Source organism: Pelophylax lessonae, assembly GCF_965119305.1.
Source record: "Pelophylax lessonae genome assembly, chromosome: 3".
Lineage (NCBI taxonomy): Eukaryota > Metazoa > Chordata > Amphibia > Anura > Ranidae > Pelophylax > Pelophylax lessonae.
The window spans coordinates 47,651,673-47,669,917 of NC_138770.1; the positions used below are offsets into that span (position 1 = coordinate 47,651,673).

The 18,245-nt window shown below is 44.0% G+C and overlaps 1 protein-coding gene across 1 annotated transcript; it reads left to right on the top strand.

Moving 5' to 3' along the window:
• Positions 1–1,845: 1,845 nt before the first annotated feature.
• On the top strand, positions 1,846–15,907 carry LOC309550303 (vomeronasal type-2 receptor 26-like; the record flags this gene model as incomplete). Its single annotated transcript, XM_082250705.1, has 3 exons — positions 1,846–1,965; positions 2,265–2,388; positions 15,000–15,907. 3 exons carry the CDS (start codon positions 1,846–1,848, stop codon positions 15,905–15,907), a joined length of 1,152 nt encoding a protein of 383 aa, XP_082106831.1.
• Between the last annotated feature and the right edge of the window lie 2,338 nt (positions 15,908–18,245).

Genomic DNA, 18,245 nt, shown 5'->3' on the forward strand with positions numbered 1-18,245 from the left:
GTTTGGCCGGACGGCCAGCTCTAGGAAGGGTTCTGGTCGTCCCAAACGTCTTCCATTTGAGGATTATGGAGGCCACTGTGCTCTTAGGAACCTTAAGTGCAGCAGAAATCTTTTTGTAACCTTGGCCAGATCTGTGCCTTGCCACAATTCTGTCTCTGAGCTCTTCAGGCAGTTCCTTTGACCTCATGATTCTCATTTGCTCTGACATGCATTGTGATCTGGAAGGTCTTGTATAGACAGGTGTGTGGCTTTCCTAATCAAGTCCAATCAGTATAATCAAACACAGCTGGACTCAAATGAAGGTGTAGAACCATCTCAAGGATGATCAGAAGAAATGGAAAGCACCTGAGTTAAATATATGAGTGTCACAGCAAAGGGTCTGAACACTTAGGACCATGTGATATTTCAGTTTTTCTTTTTTAATAAATCTGCAACAATGTCAACAATTCTGTGTTTTTCTGTCAGTATGGGGTGCTATGTGTACATTCATGAGGAAGAAGAATGAACCTAAATGATTTTAGCAAATGGCTGCAATATAACAAAGAGTGAAAAATTTAAGGGGGTCTGAATACTTTTCGTACCCACTGTATGTCCCTATTAACCACTTTACCACCGGAGGATTTCTGTCATTTTTGGTGTTTTTTTTTTAACGCGTAATGGCGGCGATCTGCGATTTCTTTTGCGGGACTGCGACATTGCGGCGGACAGATCAGACCCTTGACTGACATTTTTGACACTTTTGGGGGTACCAGTGACATTACTGCAGTAATCAGTGCTATATATATGCACTGTTACTGTAAAAATGACACTGGCAGTGAAGGGGTTAATTTTATTGGAGAGGGAGGGGTTAATGTATGCCTGGTGCTTACTGACGTGTGGGGGGGATGGTGACTGAGTGACAGAAGGACAGATCGGATGTTCAGCTATGCTGAACACTCCGATCTGTCAGTCCCTGTCACTTAGGAGATCCGCCCGCTCTGTTTACACAGGCGGGCGGATCTCCTCACTCGATTCCCCGACAATCGGGGAAGAGCGGAGCCGATCGCCGCTGCTCCTCCCCTGGCCCGACTCCCGCTGTGACTGAAAACAGGGGGAGCGCGCCTCCGGTGGCGCGTGATCGCCGCCTACAGGGGGAGGAGTCCAGCGACGTAGGTCTACGTCGCTGGACGGGAACAAGCCACTGTGCCGCAGTAGCAGCACAGTGGCTGGGGGTAAAGTGGTAAATCTCCAAGCAGGGTAAATACACAAATGTACCTTTTAATCTCCAAGGTGTAATCTCTCAAAGCACTGGCTGGATGTGCGGGAATACTGTACCGGTATGTACCATAACTTCGGCTACATACTGTATACTGCACTGAGCCAATCACAGCGAGCGATGTATTCTATTATTGAATAAACAGCCTGCTCAGATTGGGGGAGTCAGAGAGGCGAGCCACTGTACATGATTCAAGGCCATCTTGTTAATTAAAATGATTAGTGTTCTCTCTTTTGGCCACCTAGTGTCACAATCCTCCATCTACTATATAATCACATGGGGTCTATTTTATTTAAATAAATTGTTTACTTCATTTGATGGTTATTAAGGAAACAGGTAATCCCCTGGCTCCCTGGATCCATGTATAAATACACAATATAAAGCTGATGTTATTATTAATTAGATGTGAAACAGTTTAGATCCAGATCTATATTTAGCCCTCTGGGGTTCAAAGTACTCATCTCAAATATCCACCTCATTTATTTTTTTGAAATGGCCTGTTTCAAATTTGACCCTCTCCAGTGATGTTCGATCCAGTCTATACCATAACATGTTAGGCCTCTTGGGTCCCTATTGTGCATCACTCGGAAATGGTTAGAGACACTGTGTATTTTGAAACCCTGTTTATAGTGTTATTATGTTCTCTTATGCGTTTATTTTCAATTTCTGAGTGGTACGGCCCACATACTAGTCCTCACACTCACATTCAAGTAAAGAAGTGACATTGGTTCAGCTGGAGCGTTGTTCAGTTGCCAAACCATACTGAAATTAACGGAGTGCAAATCTGCCAAATTAAGAATGGCCATTTTCTGGGCTAATAAGCAGGACAACAAATGCATATAATTCTAGGTTACATACTGTATGTCAATTCCTGTTGATACAAAGCATGTAGGTCATTGTTATTGCTATTTTAGGTCTGTAAACATTGTTTGAGACAATGTTTATCTATTAACATAGAGAAAAGTAAGCATATCTTGTGAATACCTGTAGACAATTTCCTCATTTGCAGATCCCGAAGTCTCAGTGTTCGGAGAACTGTTTGCCAGGAACCAGGAAAGTCCCAAGGTCTGGAATCCACTCCTGCTGCTATGACTGTGTCCAGTGCTCCGAGGGGGAGATATCCAATGTCAGCGGTATATGGACATTCATGCACAGATGTTGTTTCTTCCATATACGTCTGTAGGGAGGCACCCAGATCGCTTTCATATGGCCTTCACATACAGCCAGGTTCTGCCCCTACATACAGGTTGCAGGCTGTCACAGGTTGTTCAGCCCAAACCAATTCTATAATGTGCATTGATGTTGGTCTGAGACCTCTTCTTCCCATCTTCCTGGCCTTCATGCACTCAACCTTCTTTTTTACTGGGAATACCCATATACCTAATCTATAAGTAAGATTCCAAGAACACAGACAGGCAGGTTTGCACCAGTAAAATACACCTCTCATTTCACTGCTCAGGTATTGGCTGTATTAGACACTTCACTCCATTAGAATATTACACTGATGCTTCTTGCTGGAATGAAACTCTTTAACTGGCAAAGTAAAGTCAGAATGTAGAACAAAACATTCCAAATGTTGGCTTTAGTATTCTAAAAATAATGGCTTAAGGTCAGAAGTGCTTAAGGGATGAATAGCACCAGGTAACTTTAGTCTTCCTGCTAGCATAGTTAAGTCCTCTTATGTGTTCCTTGCATAGTGCGAACTACTTCTGACCAGAAGAGATGACAAGGGGCAACATCAACCTCTATCTCTCTGCAGGATTCTGTCCCAGGTTCTCTCAGTAACAGTTCTTTCCTCCATTCCTCTTCCTCGGGATTAGGCTGGCCATAGACGGTCAGAATCTTGGCCAGTTCAGCAAAAACCGGCCAAGATTCAAACTGTGTATGGGCAGGCTAAATGCACCAAGTTGATCAATCAACTTGGGTACAACCAGCCTGCTGAATTTACTTGTGATTATCGCTAGTGGCTGCTATAGTCACTAGCAAAAATCACTGCCTTCTCCCAGCGGGGGTGGCTTCCCCCTCCCACCTCTGCCGGGAGAATACAATATCTCAGCAGGAGGGATTCCCCTGTCAGCAATGCCTGTGTTGACGGAGGAATAGTGCAAATTTATCTCCTGCAACCGGTGGTTACAGGATAGAAATTTGCACGGTCTATGGCCTACCTTAACCGCTTGCTGACCGCCGCAAGTACATATACTGCGGCGAAAGTGACGTATGGGTACGTCACTCGCCTGTGAGCCAATAGGGGGCGAGCGCGCGCAGCCAGAGGCGCGCTCCCGCCCCCGCTCGTTCACTGACACCTCCGCGCGAGTGACCGGCGGACCCGATGTCCGCCGGTCACTCGCGATCGTCAGTTACAGAGGGAAAAAGGCAGGCGGCTAATGTAAACAAAGCCGCCTGTCATTCTTCCTTGTGTAACAGCAGAGATCATAAGGTCCTGCTATGTAGGATCGTAGATCTCTGCTGTTACATGAAAAGCCACATCCCTGCACAGTAAGAAGCACGCCCCTAGGGACACACTTAGACACTGCATCTCTAATAAAGTTAACCCCTTCCCTGCCAGTGTCATTTTTACAGTAACAGTGCATATGTATATCACTGATTACTGTAGTAATGTCACTGGTACCCCCAAAAGTGTCAAAAATGTCAGTCAAGGATCCGATCTGTCCGCCACAATGTCGCAGTCCCGCAAAAAAAATTGCAGGTCGCCGCCATTACTCGTTAAAAAAAAAAAAATCTTTTCCTTAGTTAGTAAACGCAATAACCTTTGTGCAAACCAATCAAAATACGCTTATTGCGATTTTTTTACCAAACATATGTAGCAGAAAACAAATTGGCCAAAATGTTAAAAAATTTTGATTTTCACATTGTTTTGGGGGGGGAATTTCATATAAAAAAATGTGAAAAATATTGCTATTTTTTCAAAATTGTCACTCTTTTTTTGTTTATAGCGCATGATAAACAGGTGATCAAATACCACCAAAAGAAAGCTCTGTTTGTGGGAAAAAAGGACGTCAAATTCGCTTAGGTACAGCGTCGCACGACCGCGCAATTGTCCGTTAAAGTCACGCAGTGCCGAATCGCAAAATAGGGCCTGGTCAGGAAGGGGGTAAAATCTTCCGGGGCTTAAGTGGTTAATAGAAATGGTTGAGATAGTGGAGGAGATCCTCTGGAAGCCCTTCCCCTGAAGGAAGAGCGTGAACACCACAGGCAGCCTTCAACACTCTCTGGTTCACATCTAAGACCTCAAAAGCAGGCTCCACTCTCCCTATATAGGGACACCCCCACCAGCAAGATAAATAACCCTTAGGGGACCTCTACCTGCCAACATGTCTATAATGATTTAATAGATATTTATTAAGGAACATAACAAACAAAGTTTTTGCAGCACACTTGCCAGCTAGCCAGCTAAAAAAAAAAAAAAATTCAAACTGTTGAACAATTTACGTTTTAGTTGCACATTTGCAGAATATGTGGAAACTGCACTGCCTCAGCAATGCCCCTCCGCAAAGTGTGGCCCTAACTCACATTTTTAAAAGTCTCCATGATTAAGCATAATTACCAATGGATAAATTAAGGGCAGCTGTGTCTGGAGAAAGTTTGTCAAATAGGAAACATGTTGTCTATTGGCACTTTTCCACTGTAAGTACCGGCTCGTACCGGCTCGGCTCTACTCGGCCCTGCTTGGCCCGGTTTGCTTTTCCACTGCTGGTACCGCATGGTATAGTGTCGGAACGGTTCGGTACGGTACGGTATAGGTTTGCTTTTCCACTAAAGCAGTGCTAAAGTTAAGTGGGTGGGATAACAACGGGGTGGGTGGGATTCTCTGACCAATCAGTGGCTAGTAGTGACTGCATGCAAAGGATTGTGGGATATGGTACCAGTTTGGTACCTGTTGGAACCACAATCGAGTAGGTACTGTTTTTCAGGGCCGTACCGTACCGTACCGTTCGGTTCCATGCAGTGGAAAAGCAAACCTATACCGTACCGTACCGAACCGTTCCGACCCTATACCATGCGGTACCAGCAGTGGAAAAGCACAAAAGCGTGCCGAACCGGTACGGTTCCATGCAGTGGAAAAGCGCCATATGTTCGACATGACAACGTGACGGCATGAAAAAAGCTGCGTTAAGTTTCATTTTTCTATTTATGAATAAATTATCCTTATAAAGTCATATTTTGATCTAAAATCCAATTTTGAAATTGAGTGAATTTGGAAAAAAAACATAATTTGTTACTAATGATTCTTTCTTTCTAAATATTGTATTTGAATCTAAATGATGTACATCTAAATCAGGATCCTTTCTGAACCAGAGAATAGATAACAAAGCCTGCAAAAAGACAAATATATTCTCCCGACAGGTTTTCTTACAAGCCACACAGAATATGAACAGATTTGGACTGCAGATAGATTTGTTTGTTAAATGATTTATTTATGTGTTTATTTTGAAAATTATAAAGCAAAAATTTAACAAGAAATGTAGACAGTTGTAGTACCCTCTTAAAGCACTTCTGTAATCAGTGGACCAGGGGTTGGTTGTTTAGACAGCTAAGTTTTTCACAGGCTGCTTCTTTGATTGCTTCCCCCTCCATTCTAGAGGATTCTAGAATTATAGTGGGAGGAAGAACAGAGTGAAAAGTCTGAATATTTATGGAACCCTAGCCAATCCTTGAGAGGTGTGCCCAGTGGGTGGACGGAGAGCCCATAAATAGTCTGAGGCCTGAGGCAGGGAAAGAGAATTCCTGGGTCCTGTCCTGCTGAAGGAGACCCCTGTGTGGGGGGATCTGCCTCTGGGGTAGGAGTGCTAGAGGTGCCTCTAAGAAGACATTAGGTTGTTAGCTAAGCCTTAGCTAGTGAGCCTATTTGCAAGCTTAGCCTTGGAATCAGCTTGGATCTGGAGAAGCTCACTTGAGAGAACCAGAAGGAAATTGGGGGAAAAGTGTCCAGCTGTCCTATGGTGGTGTGAGCCTGCATCCCCCTCAATGACAAAGCCTGGTGGATATCGGTAGCAGGAAACCAATGATCCTGTGGCTGCATGAGTAGAAGATCCAAGTGCTGGAATGTCAGTGACTGTGTGTAGCTTTTGGTCCCTGGGAGAAGTCATAGAGCATAGAGATTCCGTGGAACATTTTTCTACCGTTCAGTAAGATAGTTAAGGAGTTCTCAAAGTGTTCAGTTCCTCAGTTTTGGGGTATCCCATGCTCCTCTCACCTCATCCTAGGGCTACAATGATGGAGCAACAAAATCCATATCCATCCTTGGGCTCTGGAGCCTCCACACCATCTATCCGCAGCCAGCCAAATCCCACCCCTGCATGGAGGCAGAGGATGACACCCTCTTCTCTACTGGCATGGAGGTAGGCATGTCCCAAGATGACTCCTATTCTCCTCCTGACTGCCTGGACCCCATAGCTTTCTTCCCCACCTCAGACCAGGCAGTGTCTGACACCATGCTGAAGAATATGCTACTGTCACTTAGAGCATCCCTTCAGACCGACCTGCTATCCTGTATCCACAACCGTAAAGGGGAAATCCAAAAAGTGAGTGAAAGGGTGAATCAAGTGAAAGATAAAATGGGAGAGTATGCTCCCTCCTTTATTTCTCTTGTTGATGCTCACAGATGATATTTAGTTGCTCGAAGCAAAGGATAACAAAGGAAACAATAATAAAATCTGAGGGATTCTGAAATCAATCCAACAAGCCTAGCTGGACCACTACATTCAAGATCTCTTCAAGCATGTGGCCTCTTCCTTAATGCAAGAGGACATCATTATTGATAGGATCCACAGAATCCTGAAACCAGCTCACCTGCCCCAATCTGTCCCACGAAAATCTCCCGGAGAAGTTCCCCAGACTGCAGCTGCTCCCTGATTTATGTCAATTCACCCAGCTAAGACGTAAGAACCTTGCAACAGTCACCAAGGCACTAAGAAACCACAACATTACCCACAACTGGCGTTACCCTTGCACCTCAGTTATGACACGTAATGGTGAAACCTCAACCGTCACATCATTGGAAAGCGGGCTTGTGCTGCTTGGAAGTTGGGCCAGGGGCCCTCAAATCTATAGCTTCCCAGCTGGGGGGTTGTTATCCCTGTCCTACTATCCCCCAAAACAGCATTATTATCCCACAAGTTCAGCAGTATGCCTGCACACGGTTCTTCCTAGAACCCTTTTTTTATTTTTGCAGTTTATTATATGTTCTTACCCAGTTTAGTTGTCACAGTTGGATTTTCCTGCTTGATAGAAGTTCAGACAACCAAGTCTACCTTATATTTACGCTCATTATATTCCCATTGCACTGAAAGATGCACTCTGTTCTCAGGATCTCAACACAAATTCTCTGCGACATCGAGTTCCTTCTTTCACACCCCTACTGAAATCATACCCATGCCTCCTGCACCAAGTCAAACCCACTACTGAGCCTAGAGCTAAGACTACTCTCAATCGACTTCCTGGCTCTTCCACATAGGTTTTACTGTTGTCTCCCTCAATGCGTGAGGATTAAATCACCCAGCAAAATGTGCCTTAATGTGGAAGGAAGCATCCACTCTTCAAAAGGAGGGTTTAACTTATGGAGGCACCTTACAAATCTGTCTATTCACCAATGGCCCAAAAACTGGGGATTCATGTGCAGTCCCACCCCCAAGTGTGCCCAAAGATGCTCACGAGGATCATTAGAAATGGAGGGCAGTCTGTCTGAGATCCTCTGTCTTTTTTAACTGTTCATGATGTGTACTAGTCGGTGGTGGCTCTAAATTGTATTACTGGCATGTGTGTTACTGTAAGCCAGGGTTTCTCAACCTTTTTTCTGTCAAGGCACCCTTAACATTTTGCACAATCTCGAGGCACCCCATTTTAAAATGTAAAAACTTAAATAAGTAGTTTTACATATTGCAGCAGCATGCACACACATAGGACATCCAACATTAGAGATGATGTATTCTTGAAAATGCAATGTACCTTTGCACATTGGTACTGGCTAGCATTCCAGCTTTTCTCTTCTGCCCCAGTTTCTCTCCCTCAATCAGCTAATGTGACCCCAGTGTTGACAAAGTAAGGCACCCACCTGTTCTCAGGCGCCGAGCGCCCTACGGATCAACCTAGGCCATCATCAGTTGTTCCCAAACTTGTAACGCTACACATTAAAACACTGTGGCTTTGTGTAACAAAAAAGGCAGACTTGATCCACCCTCTGGTTTGTTGACAATTTTTGGGCAATTTTTAGGCATTTTGCCAAGGCACCCCTGAAGAGTCTAGAAGGCACCCCAGTGTGCCATGGCACCCCGGTTGAAAAAGGCTGCTGTAAGCAGTATGTGACATTTAGTTTGATTGTGCACCAACTCTGAATATGATTTACCAATAAGTTACATAGTTACATAGTTACATAGTAGGTGAGGTTGAATAAAGACAATAGTCCATCTAGTTCAACCTGTGTAGGTGTGTGTGGCTGTAATCATCTCACATACCCCTGAATGTTCTGATCCTTGAGATGTAAGTCTAAGAGTCTTTTGAAAGCCACCATACTACCCGCAGAAACCACCTCTTGTGGTAGAGAATTCCACAATCTTGTTGCCCTAACAGTAATGAACCCCCCGCGTTGCCTGAGGTTAAAACGCTTCTCCTCTAATCGCATTGTATGCCCTCGAGTCCTCATGCAATCCCTACGAATGAACAGCTTTTTTTCTAAGCTGGGATCCCCATTAAGATATTTATAAATTGCTATCATGTCCCCCCTTAGACGTCTCTTCTCCAGGGAGAATAAACCGAGCGATTGTAGACGCTCTTCATAGTCAAGGTCCTCCAATCCCCTAATTAGTTTAGTTGCCCTTCTCTGGACTCTCTCCAGCTCCAACACATCCCTCCTGAGGACTGGCGACCAGAACTGGACGGAATACTCCAGATGCGGTCGGACCAGAGTTTTATAAAGTGGAAGGATTATAGTCTTATCTCTGGAATGCATCCCTTTCTTTATGCATGCTAATGTTCTGCTGGCTTTGGCAGCTGCCGCTTGACATTGCATGCTGCTTCCTAATCTATCATCAACCAAGACTCCCAGATCCTTCTCCATTTTTGATTCCCCCAAGGGTTCCCCTCCTAACGTGTATTGTGTTTTTATGTTTTTAGTCCCCAAGTGCAAAACCTTACACTTCTCCACGTTAAACCTCATTTGCCATGTCGTTGCCCACTCTGTAATTTTGTCCAGGTCATTCTGTAGGATATCTGCTTCATGTTGTGAAGTTATTGCCCTGCCCAATTTTGTGTCATCTGCAAAAACTGATATCGAACTACTGATCCCGACCTCAATGCTGTTTATGAATAAATTGAACAAGGTTGGTCCCAGGACTGAGCCCTGGGGGACCCCGCTTACCACCTCAGACCAGTCTGAGTATGCGCTGTTTATTACTACCCTTTGGACACGCCTTTTAAGCCAGTTCCGTATCCAAGAGCAAACCCTGCTATCGATACCTGCAGACCTTATTTTATAAATTAAGCGCTTGTGGGGAACTGTATCAAACGCCTTAGCGAAATCCAAGTACACCACATCCACTGGTCTCCCCCTATCAAGCTCACAGCTCACCTCCTCGTAGAATGTTAATAGATTGGTTTGACAAGAACGCCCATTTGTAAACCTGTGCTGATTACTGCTGATGATGTTGTTGTCTTTAGCAAACTCTACGATATAGTCCCTTATCATCCCCTGCAGAAGTTTACATACTACTGATGTCAAACTGACAGGCCTATAATTTCCCGGGATATGCCTCTGGCCCTTTTTGAATATTGGAATCATGTTAGCTTTCTTCCAATCCCCTGGTACATCTCCTGTCCTAATACTGTCAGCAAAGATCAGGAACAGTGGTCTCGATATAACTTTACTGAGTTCCTTGAGTACTCTCGGATGTACGCCATCCGGTCCTGGTGATTTGTTTGTGTTAAGTTTATCCAGCCTTTCCCTGATTTCCCCCTCTGTTAGCCATAGTGGCAAGTCCTGTGTATTACTACTAACCATACAGTCATGGTCAGTGTAACCCTCCGTTTCCTGTGTAAAGACTGACGAGAAAAAAGCATTTAGCACGGTTGCTTTTTCAGTGTCCTCTGTAACCATCCTCCCATCATTGTTAATTATGTGTGCAATATGCTCTGCCTTAGTTTTTTTGCTGTTGATATATTTAAAGAATTTCTTTGGGTTTTTTTTACTATCCTCTGCTATTTGTCTCTCAAAGTTGATTTTAGCTATCTTGATTTCTTGTTTACTTTTCTTATTTGCCTCCTTGTATTGCTGGAAGGCCGATACTGTGCCCTCTGATTTATACTTCTTGAAGGCCAATTTTTTTCCCCTAATAAGTTTTTTGACGCTACAGTTTAGCCAGCCAGGTTTGGCTTTGTCTCTTCTAAATTTATTTCCCATAGGAATGCACTGCAAGATGCCTTTGCCTAATATGTTCCTAAAGCATTCCCATTTTTCCTCAGTGGTCAGGGATCCCAGGGTTTGGTCCCAGTTTACCCTTTCCATCAATGAGTACAATTTTGGAAAGTTTGCCCTTTTGAAGTTTAGGGTTCTTATGTTCCCCACTTGCCTTGTTATATTGTTATTTACACTAAATGTGATCATCCTGTGATCGCTAGAGCCCAGGTTGTCCTGGACTCCTACCTCCGAGATTAGGTCTGGGTCATTAGTGAGCAATAGATCCAGGACTGCATTTTCTCTAGTAGGGGAATCCACCAACTGTGACATGTAATTATCCTGTAAGGTTTCCGTGAATAGACGGGCCTTCTGTGAGTGTGCAGTCCCCTCTTCCCAGTCAATGTCGGGATAATTGAAGTCCCCCAATATGATGACTGATCCCAATTTTGCCACTTTACCCATTAGTACTAAAAATTCCAGCTCTACCTCCTCCCCTTGGTTAGGTGGCCTATAGCAAACCCCCACAATTACTTTCCCCTTTTCTCCTTCCCTATGGAGTTCAACCCACACAGATTCTAAATCCATGCTCATCCCATCCGTAATGTCACTCCTTTCTATCACCTTTATAATGTTCTTGACATAGAGACATACCCCTCCCCCTCTTTTTCCTACCGTGTCCTTCCGGTACACCGAATACCCTTGGATATTGGCCAGCCAGTCATGTGAGGGGTTGAACCAAGTCTCTGTTATTCCCACAAGGTCTATGTCCTCCTCATGTACTAACATTTCCAACTCATCCATTTTATTAGCTAGGCTCCTGGCATTAGCATATACCCCTCTTAGTTTTACGGAAGTTAAGCGTAATTGGCGGTTATGTTTATTCCTGTTTGGTCTGAGATTTTCCCGCACAGACCTGCCAATTGACATTGTGGACCTACTGTCGCTGCTGACACTACAGCTGACTTCTGTCCTTTGCTCCCTCCTGACTGACTCTACTTCTGAGCCCTCCCCCCCGTCTCCTAGTTTAAAAGCCCCTCCAACTTGGTGGCCATCTTTCTCCCCAAAAGAGCTGTACCGTCCCCATTAAGGTGCAGCCCATCCTTACTAAAGAGCCGGTAGCCGACTGAGAAGTCAGCCCAGTTCTCCAGGAACCCAAACCCCTCCTTCCTACACCAATTCCTCAGCCACTTGTTAAGTTCCCTAATCTCCTTCTGCCTCTCCTGTGTGGCTCGAGGTACAGGCAGTATTTCAGAGAAAACCACCTTGGAGGTCCTTTTCCTCAATCTATTACCTAAGTCCCTGAAATCATTCTTAAGGATCCTCCACCTACCTTTAACTCTGTCATTAGTGCCCACATGCACCATGACCGCTGGGTCATCCCCAGCCCCACACAACAATCTGTCTGCCAGATCTGCGATGTGCCGAACTCGGGCGCCCGGTAAACGACAAACTGTTCGGTTCACGAGATCTTTTTTACAGATTGCCCTCTCTGTCCTCTTGATAATTGAGTCCCCCACTACCACAACCTTTCTAACCTTTCCTGAGTTACAGCCCCCCTTCTTCCTGGAGCCGTCCCTCCCCTGGCAGCTGGGGGAGGGTGCATGCTCCAGCTCTGCCACCCCTGAGCTGATATCCCCCTCAACCTGCAACTCGGCAGATTTGTTAGGGTCTACCAACTCAGGATTGGCCTCCCTGGCACTCCTCCCCCTAACATTCCTAACAGTCATCCAGCTGCGTACCTCTGCTGCTTGTGTCTCCTCTATTCCTCCCTCCTCTATGCTGGCCCCTGCCAGCGCCTGATAGGTAATGTCCAAGCTCCTTTCCAGGTTGTTGATGCCACGCAGTGTTGCCACTGTGTTCTGTAGGTCCAGGATCTGGTCTACCAGAGCAACAAGTCGCTCACATCTTGCACAGCAGTATTCGCCCTCGAATGGTTCATCAAGGAACGCATACATGCAGCAAGAAGTGCACTGAGTGGCATCCGCAATCCTGTCGGACATTATTACCCGCTACTCTATGGGGATATATTAACGACCTGCTCTTCCTTACCTACACTACCTCTGTCTCCCCTGGTAGTAAACCTGGGGTCCTCACCAGTCGCTAATATACTAACCAGTCACTAAGATACTCACCAGTCGCAAGGATCCAACAGACGCAAAGATACTCACCAGTTGCAAGATACTCACCAGTCGCAACGATACTCACCAGTCGCAACGATACTCACCAGTCGCAAGGATACTCACCAGTCGCAAAGATACTCACCAGTCGCAAGATACTCACCCGATACACACCAGTTGCAAATATACTCACCAGTCGCAAGATGCTAACCCTCGCAAGATGCTAACCAGTCGCAAGATGCTCTTGTATTCTCCTTTTTTTCTAGCTATTGTGACAGGAAGTCAGGTAAATCTGGGAATGTAGTCACAGGAAGGAGATACATTTCCACCTGATTTAGAAAGTTCACTGATACTATAGGGTGTTGGCTGCAGAGAGAGCCAGCAGGAAGTTGAAAACCATTCAGCTGTTCAGAATGAGGAGATCAAGGCCTCTATAATTTGTCCAGAGAAAATCTATTGAGTGCTGCATCCTGACGCCATGTGGGTAGAGGACAGTCCTGTGTGCCCCCTGAAAGCTGAGTGAGCATGGGGAAGACCTCCTGAAGCGGTGTGCGCTCAGGAGGGTAAAAACGAGTGAAGACGTCTCAAAGGTGAGAAGACGAAGTGTTTCTGTGTGAAAGAAAACAAAGGGACATGTTCAATGGACAATGTTTATATGTGAAAAGAAAACAAATGGACATTTGAGTGTCTGCTGTAGGATCAGCAGTGTCGGCCCAACAGTAGGTTGGGAAGACTTCTTAGGTAGGTTCCAGAGTGAGTAGGTAGCCGCCCACAGAGGCAAGGATTTATTTTGTCTTTTATTTTATTTTGCTGTTTTTGATGCTGGCACTGGTATGAAGAAAATTGACCTAATAAACCAAACTGTTGTTTTCAAGCACTTATCGGTTGTTTCCCTGTGAAAACGCACCCCCCAAGGGGTCATCCACACCCGCCACCGAGCTAATCCCTTACACTATGAAGAGACCAACCTTTTCTATGTCTTTGCTCACAGCCGAATAACCTGTATTCTGTTTCAAAACTCAAAAAAAAAAATGTATGTTAAAAAAATAAAAAGAATAAAAAAGGAATAGAAATGAGTTTGGGGGGGGGGGGGGGTTACACAGCTTTTCCATGAATTTTTTTCACAATAAATATATCATTCATGACATAATCAATCAACATTCTATTCTGAAGGCTGATATGAATAATAGGGGTAGGTGTATCAGGTGCGCTAATCAATAAGGTGATGTTTCCAATAAAACCTTTTGCAATGTGAAAACACAACACAAAGCAACAATGTGCTACTGATATCAAAAAAATTGAATTGAAGTGAACATCAATATAAGCTATGAACTTATGGTGGAATTAATAAAACACAAACTGGAACCACAGCATTAACAGTGAAAACACCGATGTGTATCTCAAATGTGCATGGTGCTACATAAAGTCCCAAATAATATGCAGAAATAGTCCAAATCAAATATGATGTGATGAAGACTTCAAACTGAAGAGGTGAAGATCATGTGACTATATTCAATATCCCACCACATGCGTAGCTTCTTACCGGAAAAATGAGAATATAGGGCATACAAATATGTGATTCCGCTCCAGAGATCGAACACCAGAAAGGTTTAAAAGATTTACCCCTGACACCATCCAAGAGGAATGGAGGTGGTAAGCCTCTTACCAAATCAATGAATGGTTGGAGCTGTAAACCAACAATCACTTCTCCCTTCCAACACGATATGTGATGGGTCGGTCTCTGGTGTGAGTGCTGGAAGCGCCTGTGCTCTTTCTCATTCAGTCAGGGAGCTTCGTGGCAGCCTGCAGGATCCGGAGCAGGAGAGGGAGAAAGAGAATGGCACCCAACCTGATCGTGTCCAGCAGCCCTCCACTGGGCTAAGAACAGCGAACACCCACCAGAGACCGACCCATCACCTATCGTGTTGGAATAGGTTCATAGCTTATTTTGATGTTCACTTCAATTAAATTTTTTTGATATCAGTAGCACTTTGTTGGTTTGTTTTAATCACTCTTGTGTTTTCACATTGCAAAAGATTTTATTGGAAAAATCAACTTATTGATTAGCGCACCTGATACACCTACCCCTATCAATTTCACATTTAACTCTAAGGTAGCAGCTTTTCAACACTTAATCAGCGCACTTTCCATTTTTTTCATTGATATGAATAATACATTTCTAAATTATACGGAAGATCAATTCTTTTTTATCTTTCAGACAGTGAAAACTGCCAGCAATGCAGATATGATGAATGGCCCAACGAGAAGAAGGATCGATGTGTCCTGAAACTGCAGGATTTCCTCTCTTACTCTAAGGACCTTATAGGAATGTTTTTTGCTTCATCTTCCTCAATTTTTTGTGCAATGACTGGACTGATATTACTGGTTTTTATTTCACACCAAGACACGGCCATTGTGAAAGCCAACAACAGGAACCTGAGCTTCACCCTTCTGGTCTCCATCATGCTGAGCTTCCTCTCTGTGTTCTTCTTTCTTGGACGTCCTTCTGATATATCCTGCTTGTTACGCCAAACCTCATTTGGAATTCTTTTCACAATTGCCATCTCTTGCATCCTTGCAAAAACTATCATGGTTTATGTAGTGTTTAAGGCCAGTAAACCTGGCAGTCTGTGGCAACATTGGATTGGTACCAGATTTCCTAACAGCATAGTAATTGTATGTTCATTTATTCAGGTTATAATTTGTGTCATCTGGTTGTCTATCTCTCCTCCCTTCCAGGATCTGGACACCTATTCTTATCAGGACAAGATCATCATTCAGTGTAATGAAGGGTCAGTTATTGGGTTTTATTCTGTTCTTGGTTACATGGGGTTTCTGGCAGCTGTGAGTTTTGTTCTGGCCTTCATGGTGAGGACATTACCGGACTGTTTTAATGAGGCCAAATACATCACTTTCAGCATGCTGGTGTTCTGCAGTGTGTGGATTGCCATGATCCCGGCCTATCTGAGCACCAGAGGGAAGTACATGGTGGCTGTGGAGATATTTTCCATACTGAGCTCCAGTGCTGGAGTCTTAGGTTGTATATTTCTTCCAAAATGTTACATTATCTTATGGAGACCAGAACTGAACATTAAATCTTATTTATTGGAGAAAAGAAGTAAATGATAAAAAAGCAGCATTGGTGCTTAAAGTTGAATTACGGGGAAAACAAAAATCTCTCTCATACTAGGGCTGCCCTCCACATTGTAACTATAAATGCAAATTTATATCCAGGGTACCAGTAAAGGCACTTTTTCTGACCGGATCCTCAGACTCCCTCCAGGCTACTTGACCAGCTTCTGTAGCCTCTTCTTCCCTACAGTTCAACGGATACACGCCCTCTAACATCGTCAAGAACAATGGCCCATAGCCATGTATTGGATGTGAGGACACTGATGGAAATCCACAAGTTGGAGAGAAGGGATACGCCACCTGCCTGGGGCGTGAGGTATTAGATAAGTAAAAATGTTTTTTTTTCTGGTACCCTAGACATACCATTGAATGCTCGCAGTGCTGGGCAGCCCCACTGCAATGGAGTTTTTTTTGTTTTCCTTGGGGAATCTGCTTTAATATGTAATTATTATGTGTTATTAATAATTTGAGCATGCTTTAGGAAGATTAGATAAACAGATTAGATACATTTAATGAACTACATTTAGACTTTAAGAAAATCTAAAACCCATTGTACTAAAAAAACAAAACAAGATTTTATATGTAAATAAATAAGACCTGAAAATAAAATTTTTGAAAATATTCCAGAAATTCCTCTTTTCAAAACTGTGAGCAGAACTGTCTCTTTTCGGAAAAAAATGATGTTGGAGCAGGAAAGGGATCCCAAGTAGAATATCATGAGTTCAAATTGAGTTGCCATTCTCTGTGAGGATTATGAGAAGGATGGTGAACAAAGGAAAATAGTAGCGCTCGACAGAAATAAATAAATAAATATAAATATAAACCATAGACAATGAATCGTGCAATAAAGTCTCTAGTGTTCAAAGCAATTGGATTATTTTCGACCAATATGGAAGACACAGACTTGATAGGGTGGTTTCCTTAGCAAAGCCTTCACCTTCACACGATCACCCAGTGGAATAAATGTATGAACCGCTTACCAGATTCACTGGACCCCCTTAATTACAGGGGGTCAAACACGCTGTGTATTCCAATAGGAACTCTAGTACATCTCGCTCCCATAGGTATAAATCATCACAGCCAGAATCGATGCCATAATCAGAGTGCTAAGCCATAAACAGGGATAAAAGAATACTCTCATGGTGCAGTATCTATTAATAATCAAGCATTTATTTAAGATGAATTGCACTTACTAGACATAAGTAGGTAAAAAGCCTTCAATAAAATCATTTGCTGGGGATGGGAGACGCCGCTCCACGCTGCGCTCCTCAGACCTCAGACCCGGATCTTTTTCATTATGAGAAGGATAACCATGGCTTCAGAAATCTATCATAAGAGTCATTTAGTATCACTGTCAATTATTTATTTTATAAATGTGCCTTGTAATCATGGGTTATTTGGTGGTAACAAAGATATGTGATATCAGTAATAGTTTTATGGAAGATTCCCAGGGATTCTTAAGCAGATGGATTCTGAAGATAGGTTTAACCATGGTGTAAACTCCGACCCATAATCAACCAACTTTGGGGCAAGACCACCAATGGTGAATCATTTTGCCCTCGCCTAGACTACCTCTTAAACATCTACCTGGATATCTTAGAATAGAGTACATATTACTGTTTGCTCTTTGGTGAAGTACCAGAGCATGAGGACTGTGTATGAATTTTCAATAACTAATACACATTTCAAAAAACATAATAAAAACCATTTCAGACTGTTGACCCAGGCAGTATTTGATGGCCTTAGAGCACGTGTCAAACACATGGCATATGGGCCAAATCTGGCCCTCCAGGCCATTTCATGTGGTCCTTGCTAATCTCCTGCAGCTGGGGAACCCCCCTTGTCTCTACTCCCACCTTGTCTCAGCAGTTGGCAGCAGAGAGAAGGACTGAATTCCTCTGCCAGATCCTGCACTTCTCAGTGCAGCTGCGGAGAGGATTGTCTCTGCTATCACCCCTTATTTCAGCAGTCAGCAGCTGAGAGGAGGTCCAAACTCCTACTACAGATCCTGGACCTCTCTGTGCAGCTGCAGCAGTCCCTTGTCTACACCTCCTCTGGTCTCAGCCTTCAGCAGACTCCAGCACTTGACTTTAGCCCTCCTTGGGCCTCGTCCAGACCCTGCACTTTCTGCTTCCTAGTTCCACCTCCAGCTTCTTCCCAGCAGCAGCAGCTGGCCCACCCTTTGCAGCTATAACAGCTTCAACTTTTCTGGAAAGGCTGGCCACAAGGTTTAGGAGTGTGTCTATGGGAATGTTTGACCATTCTTCCAGAAGTGCATTGGTGAGGTCAGGCACTGATGTTTGAGCAAGGTCCATAAAGACGCATAAAGACC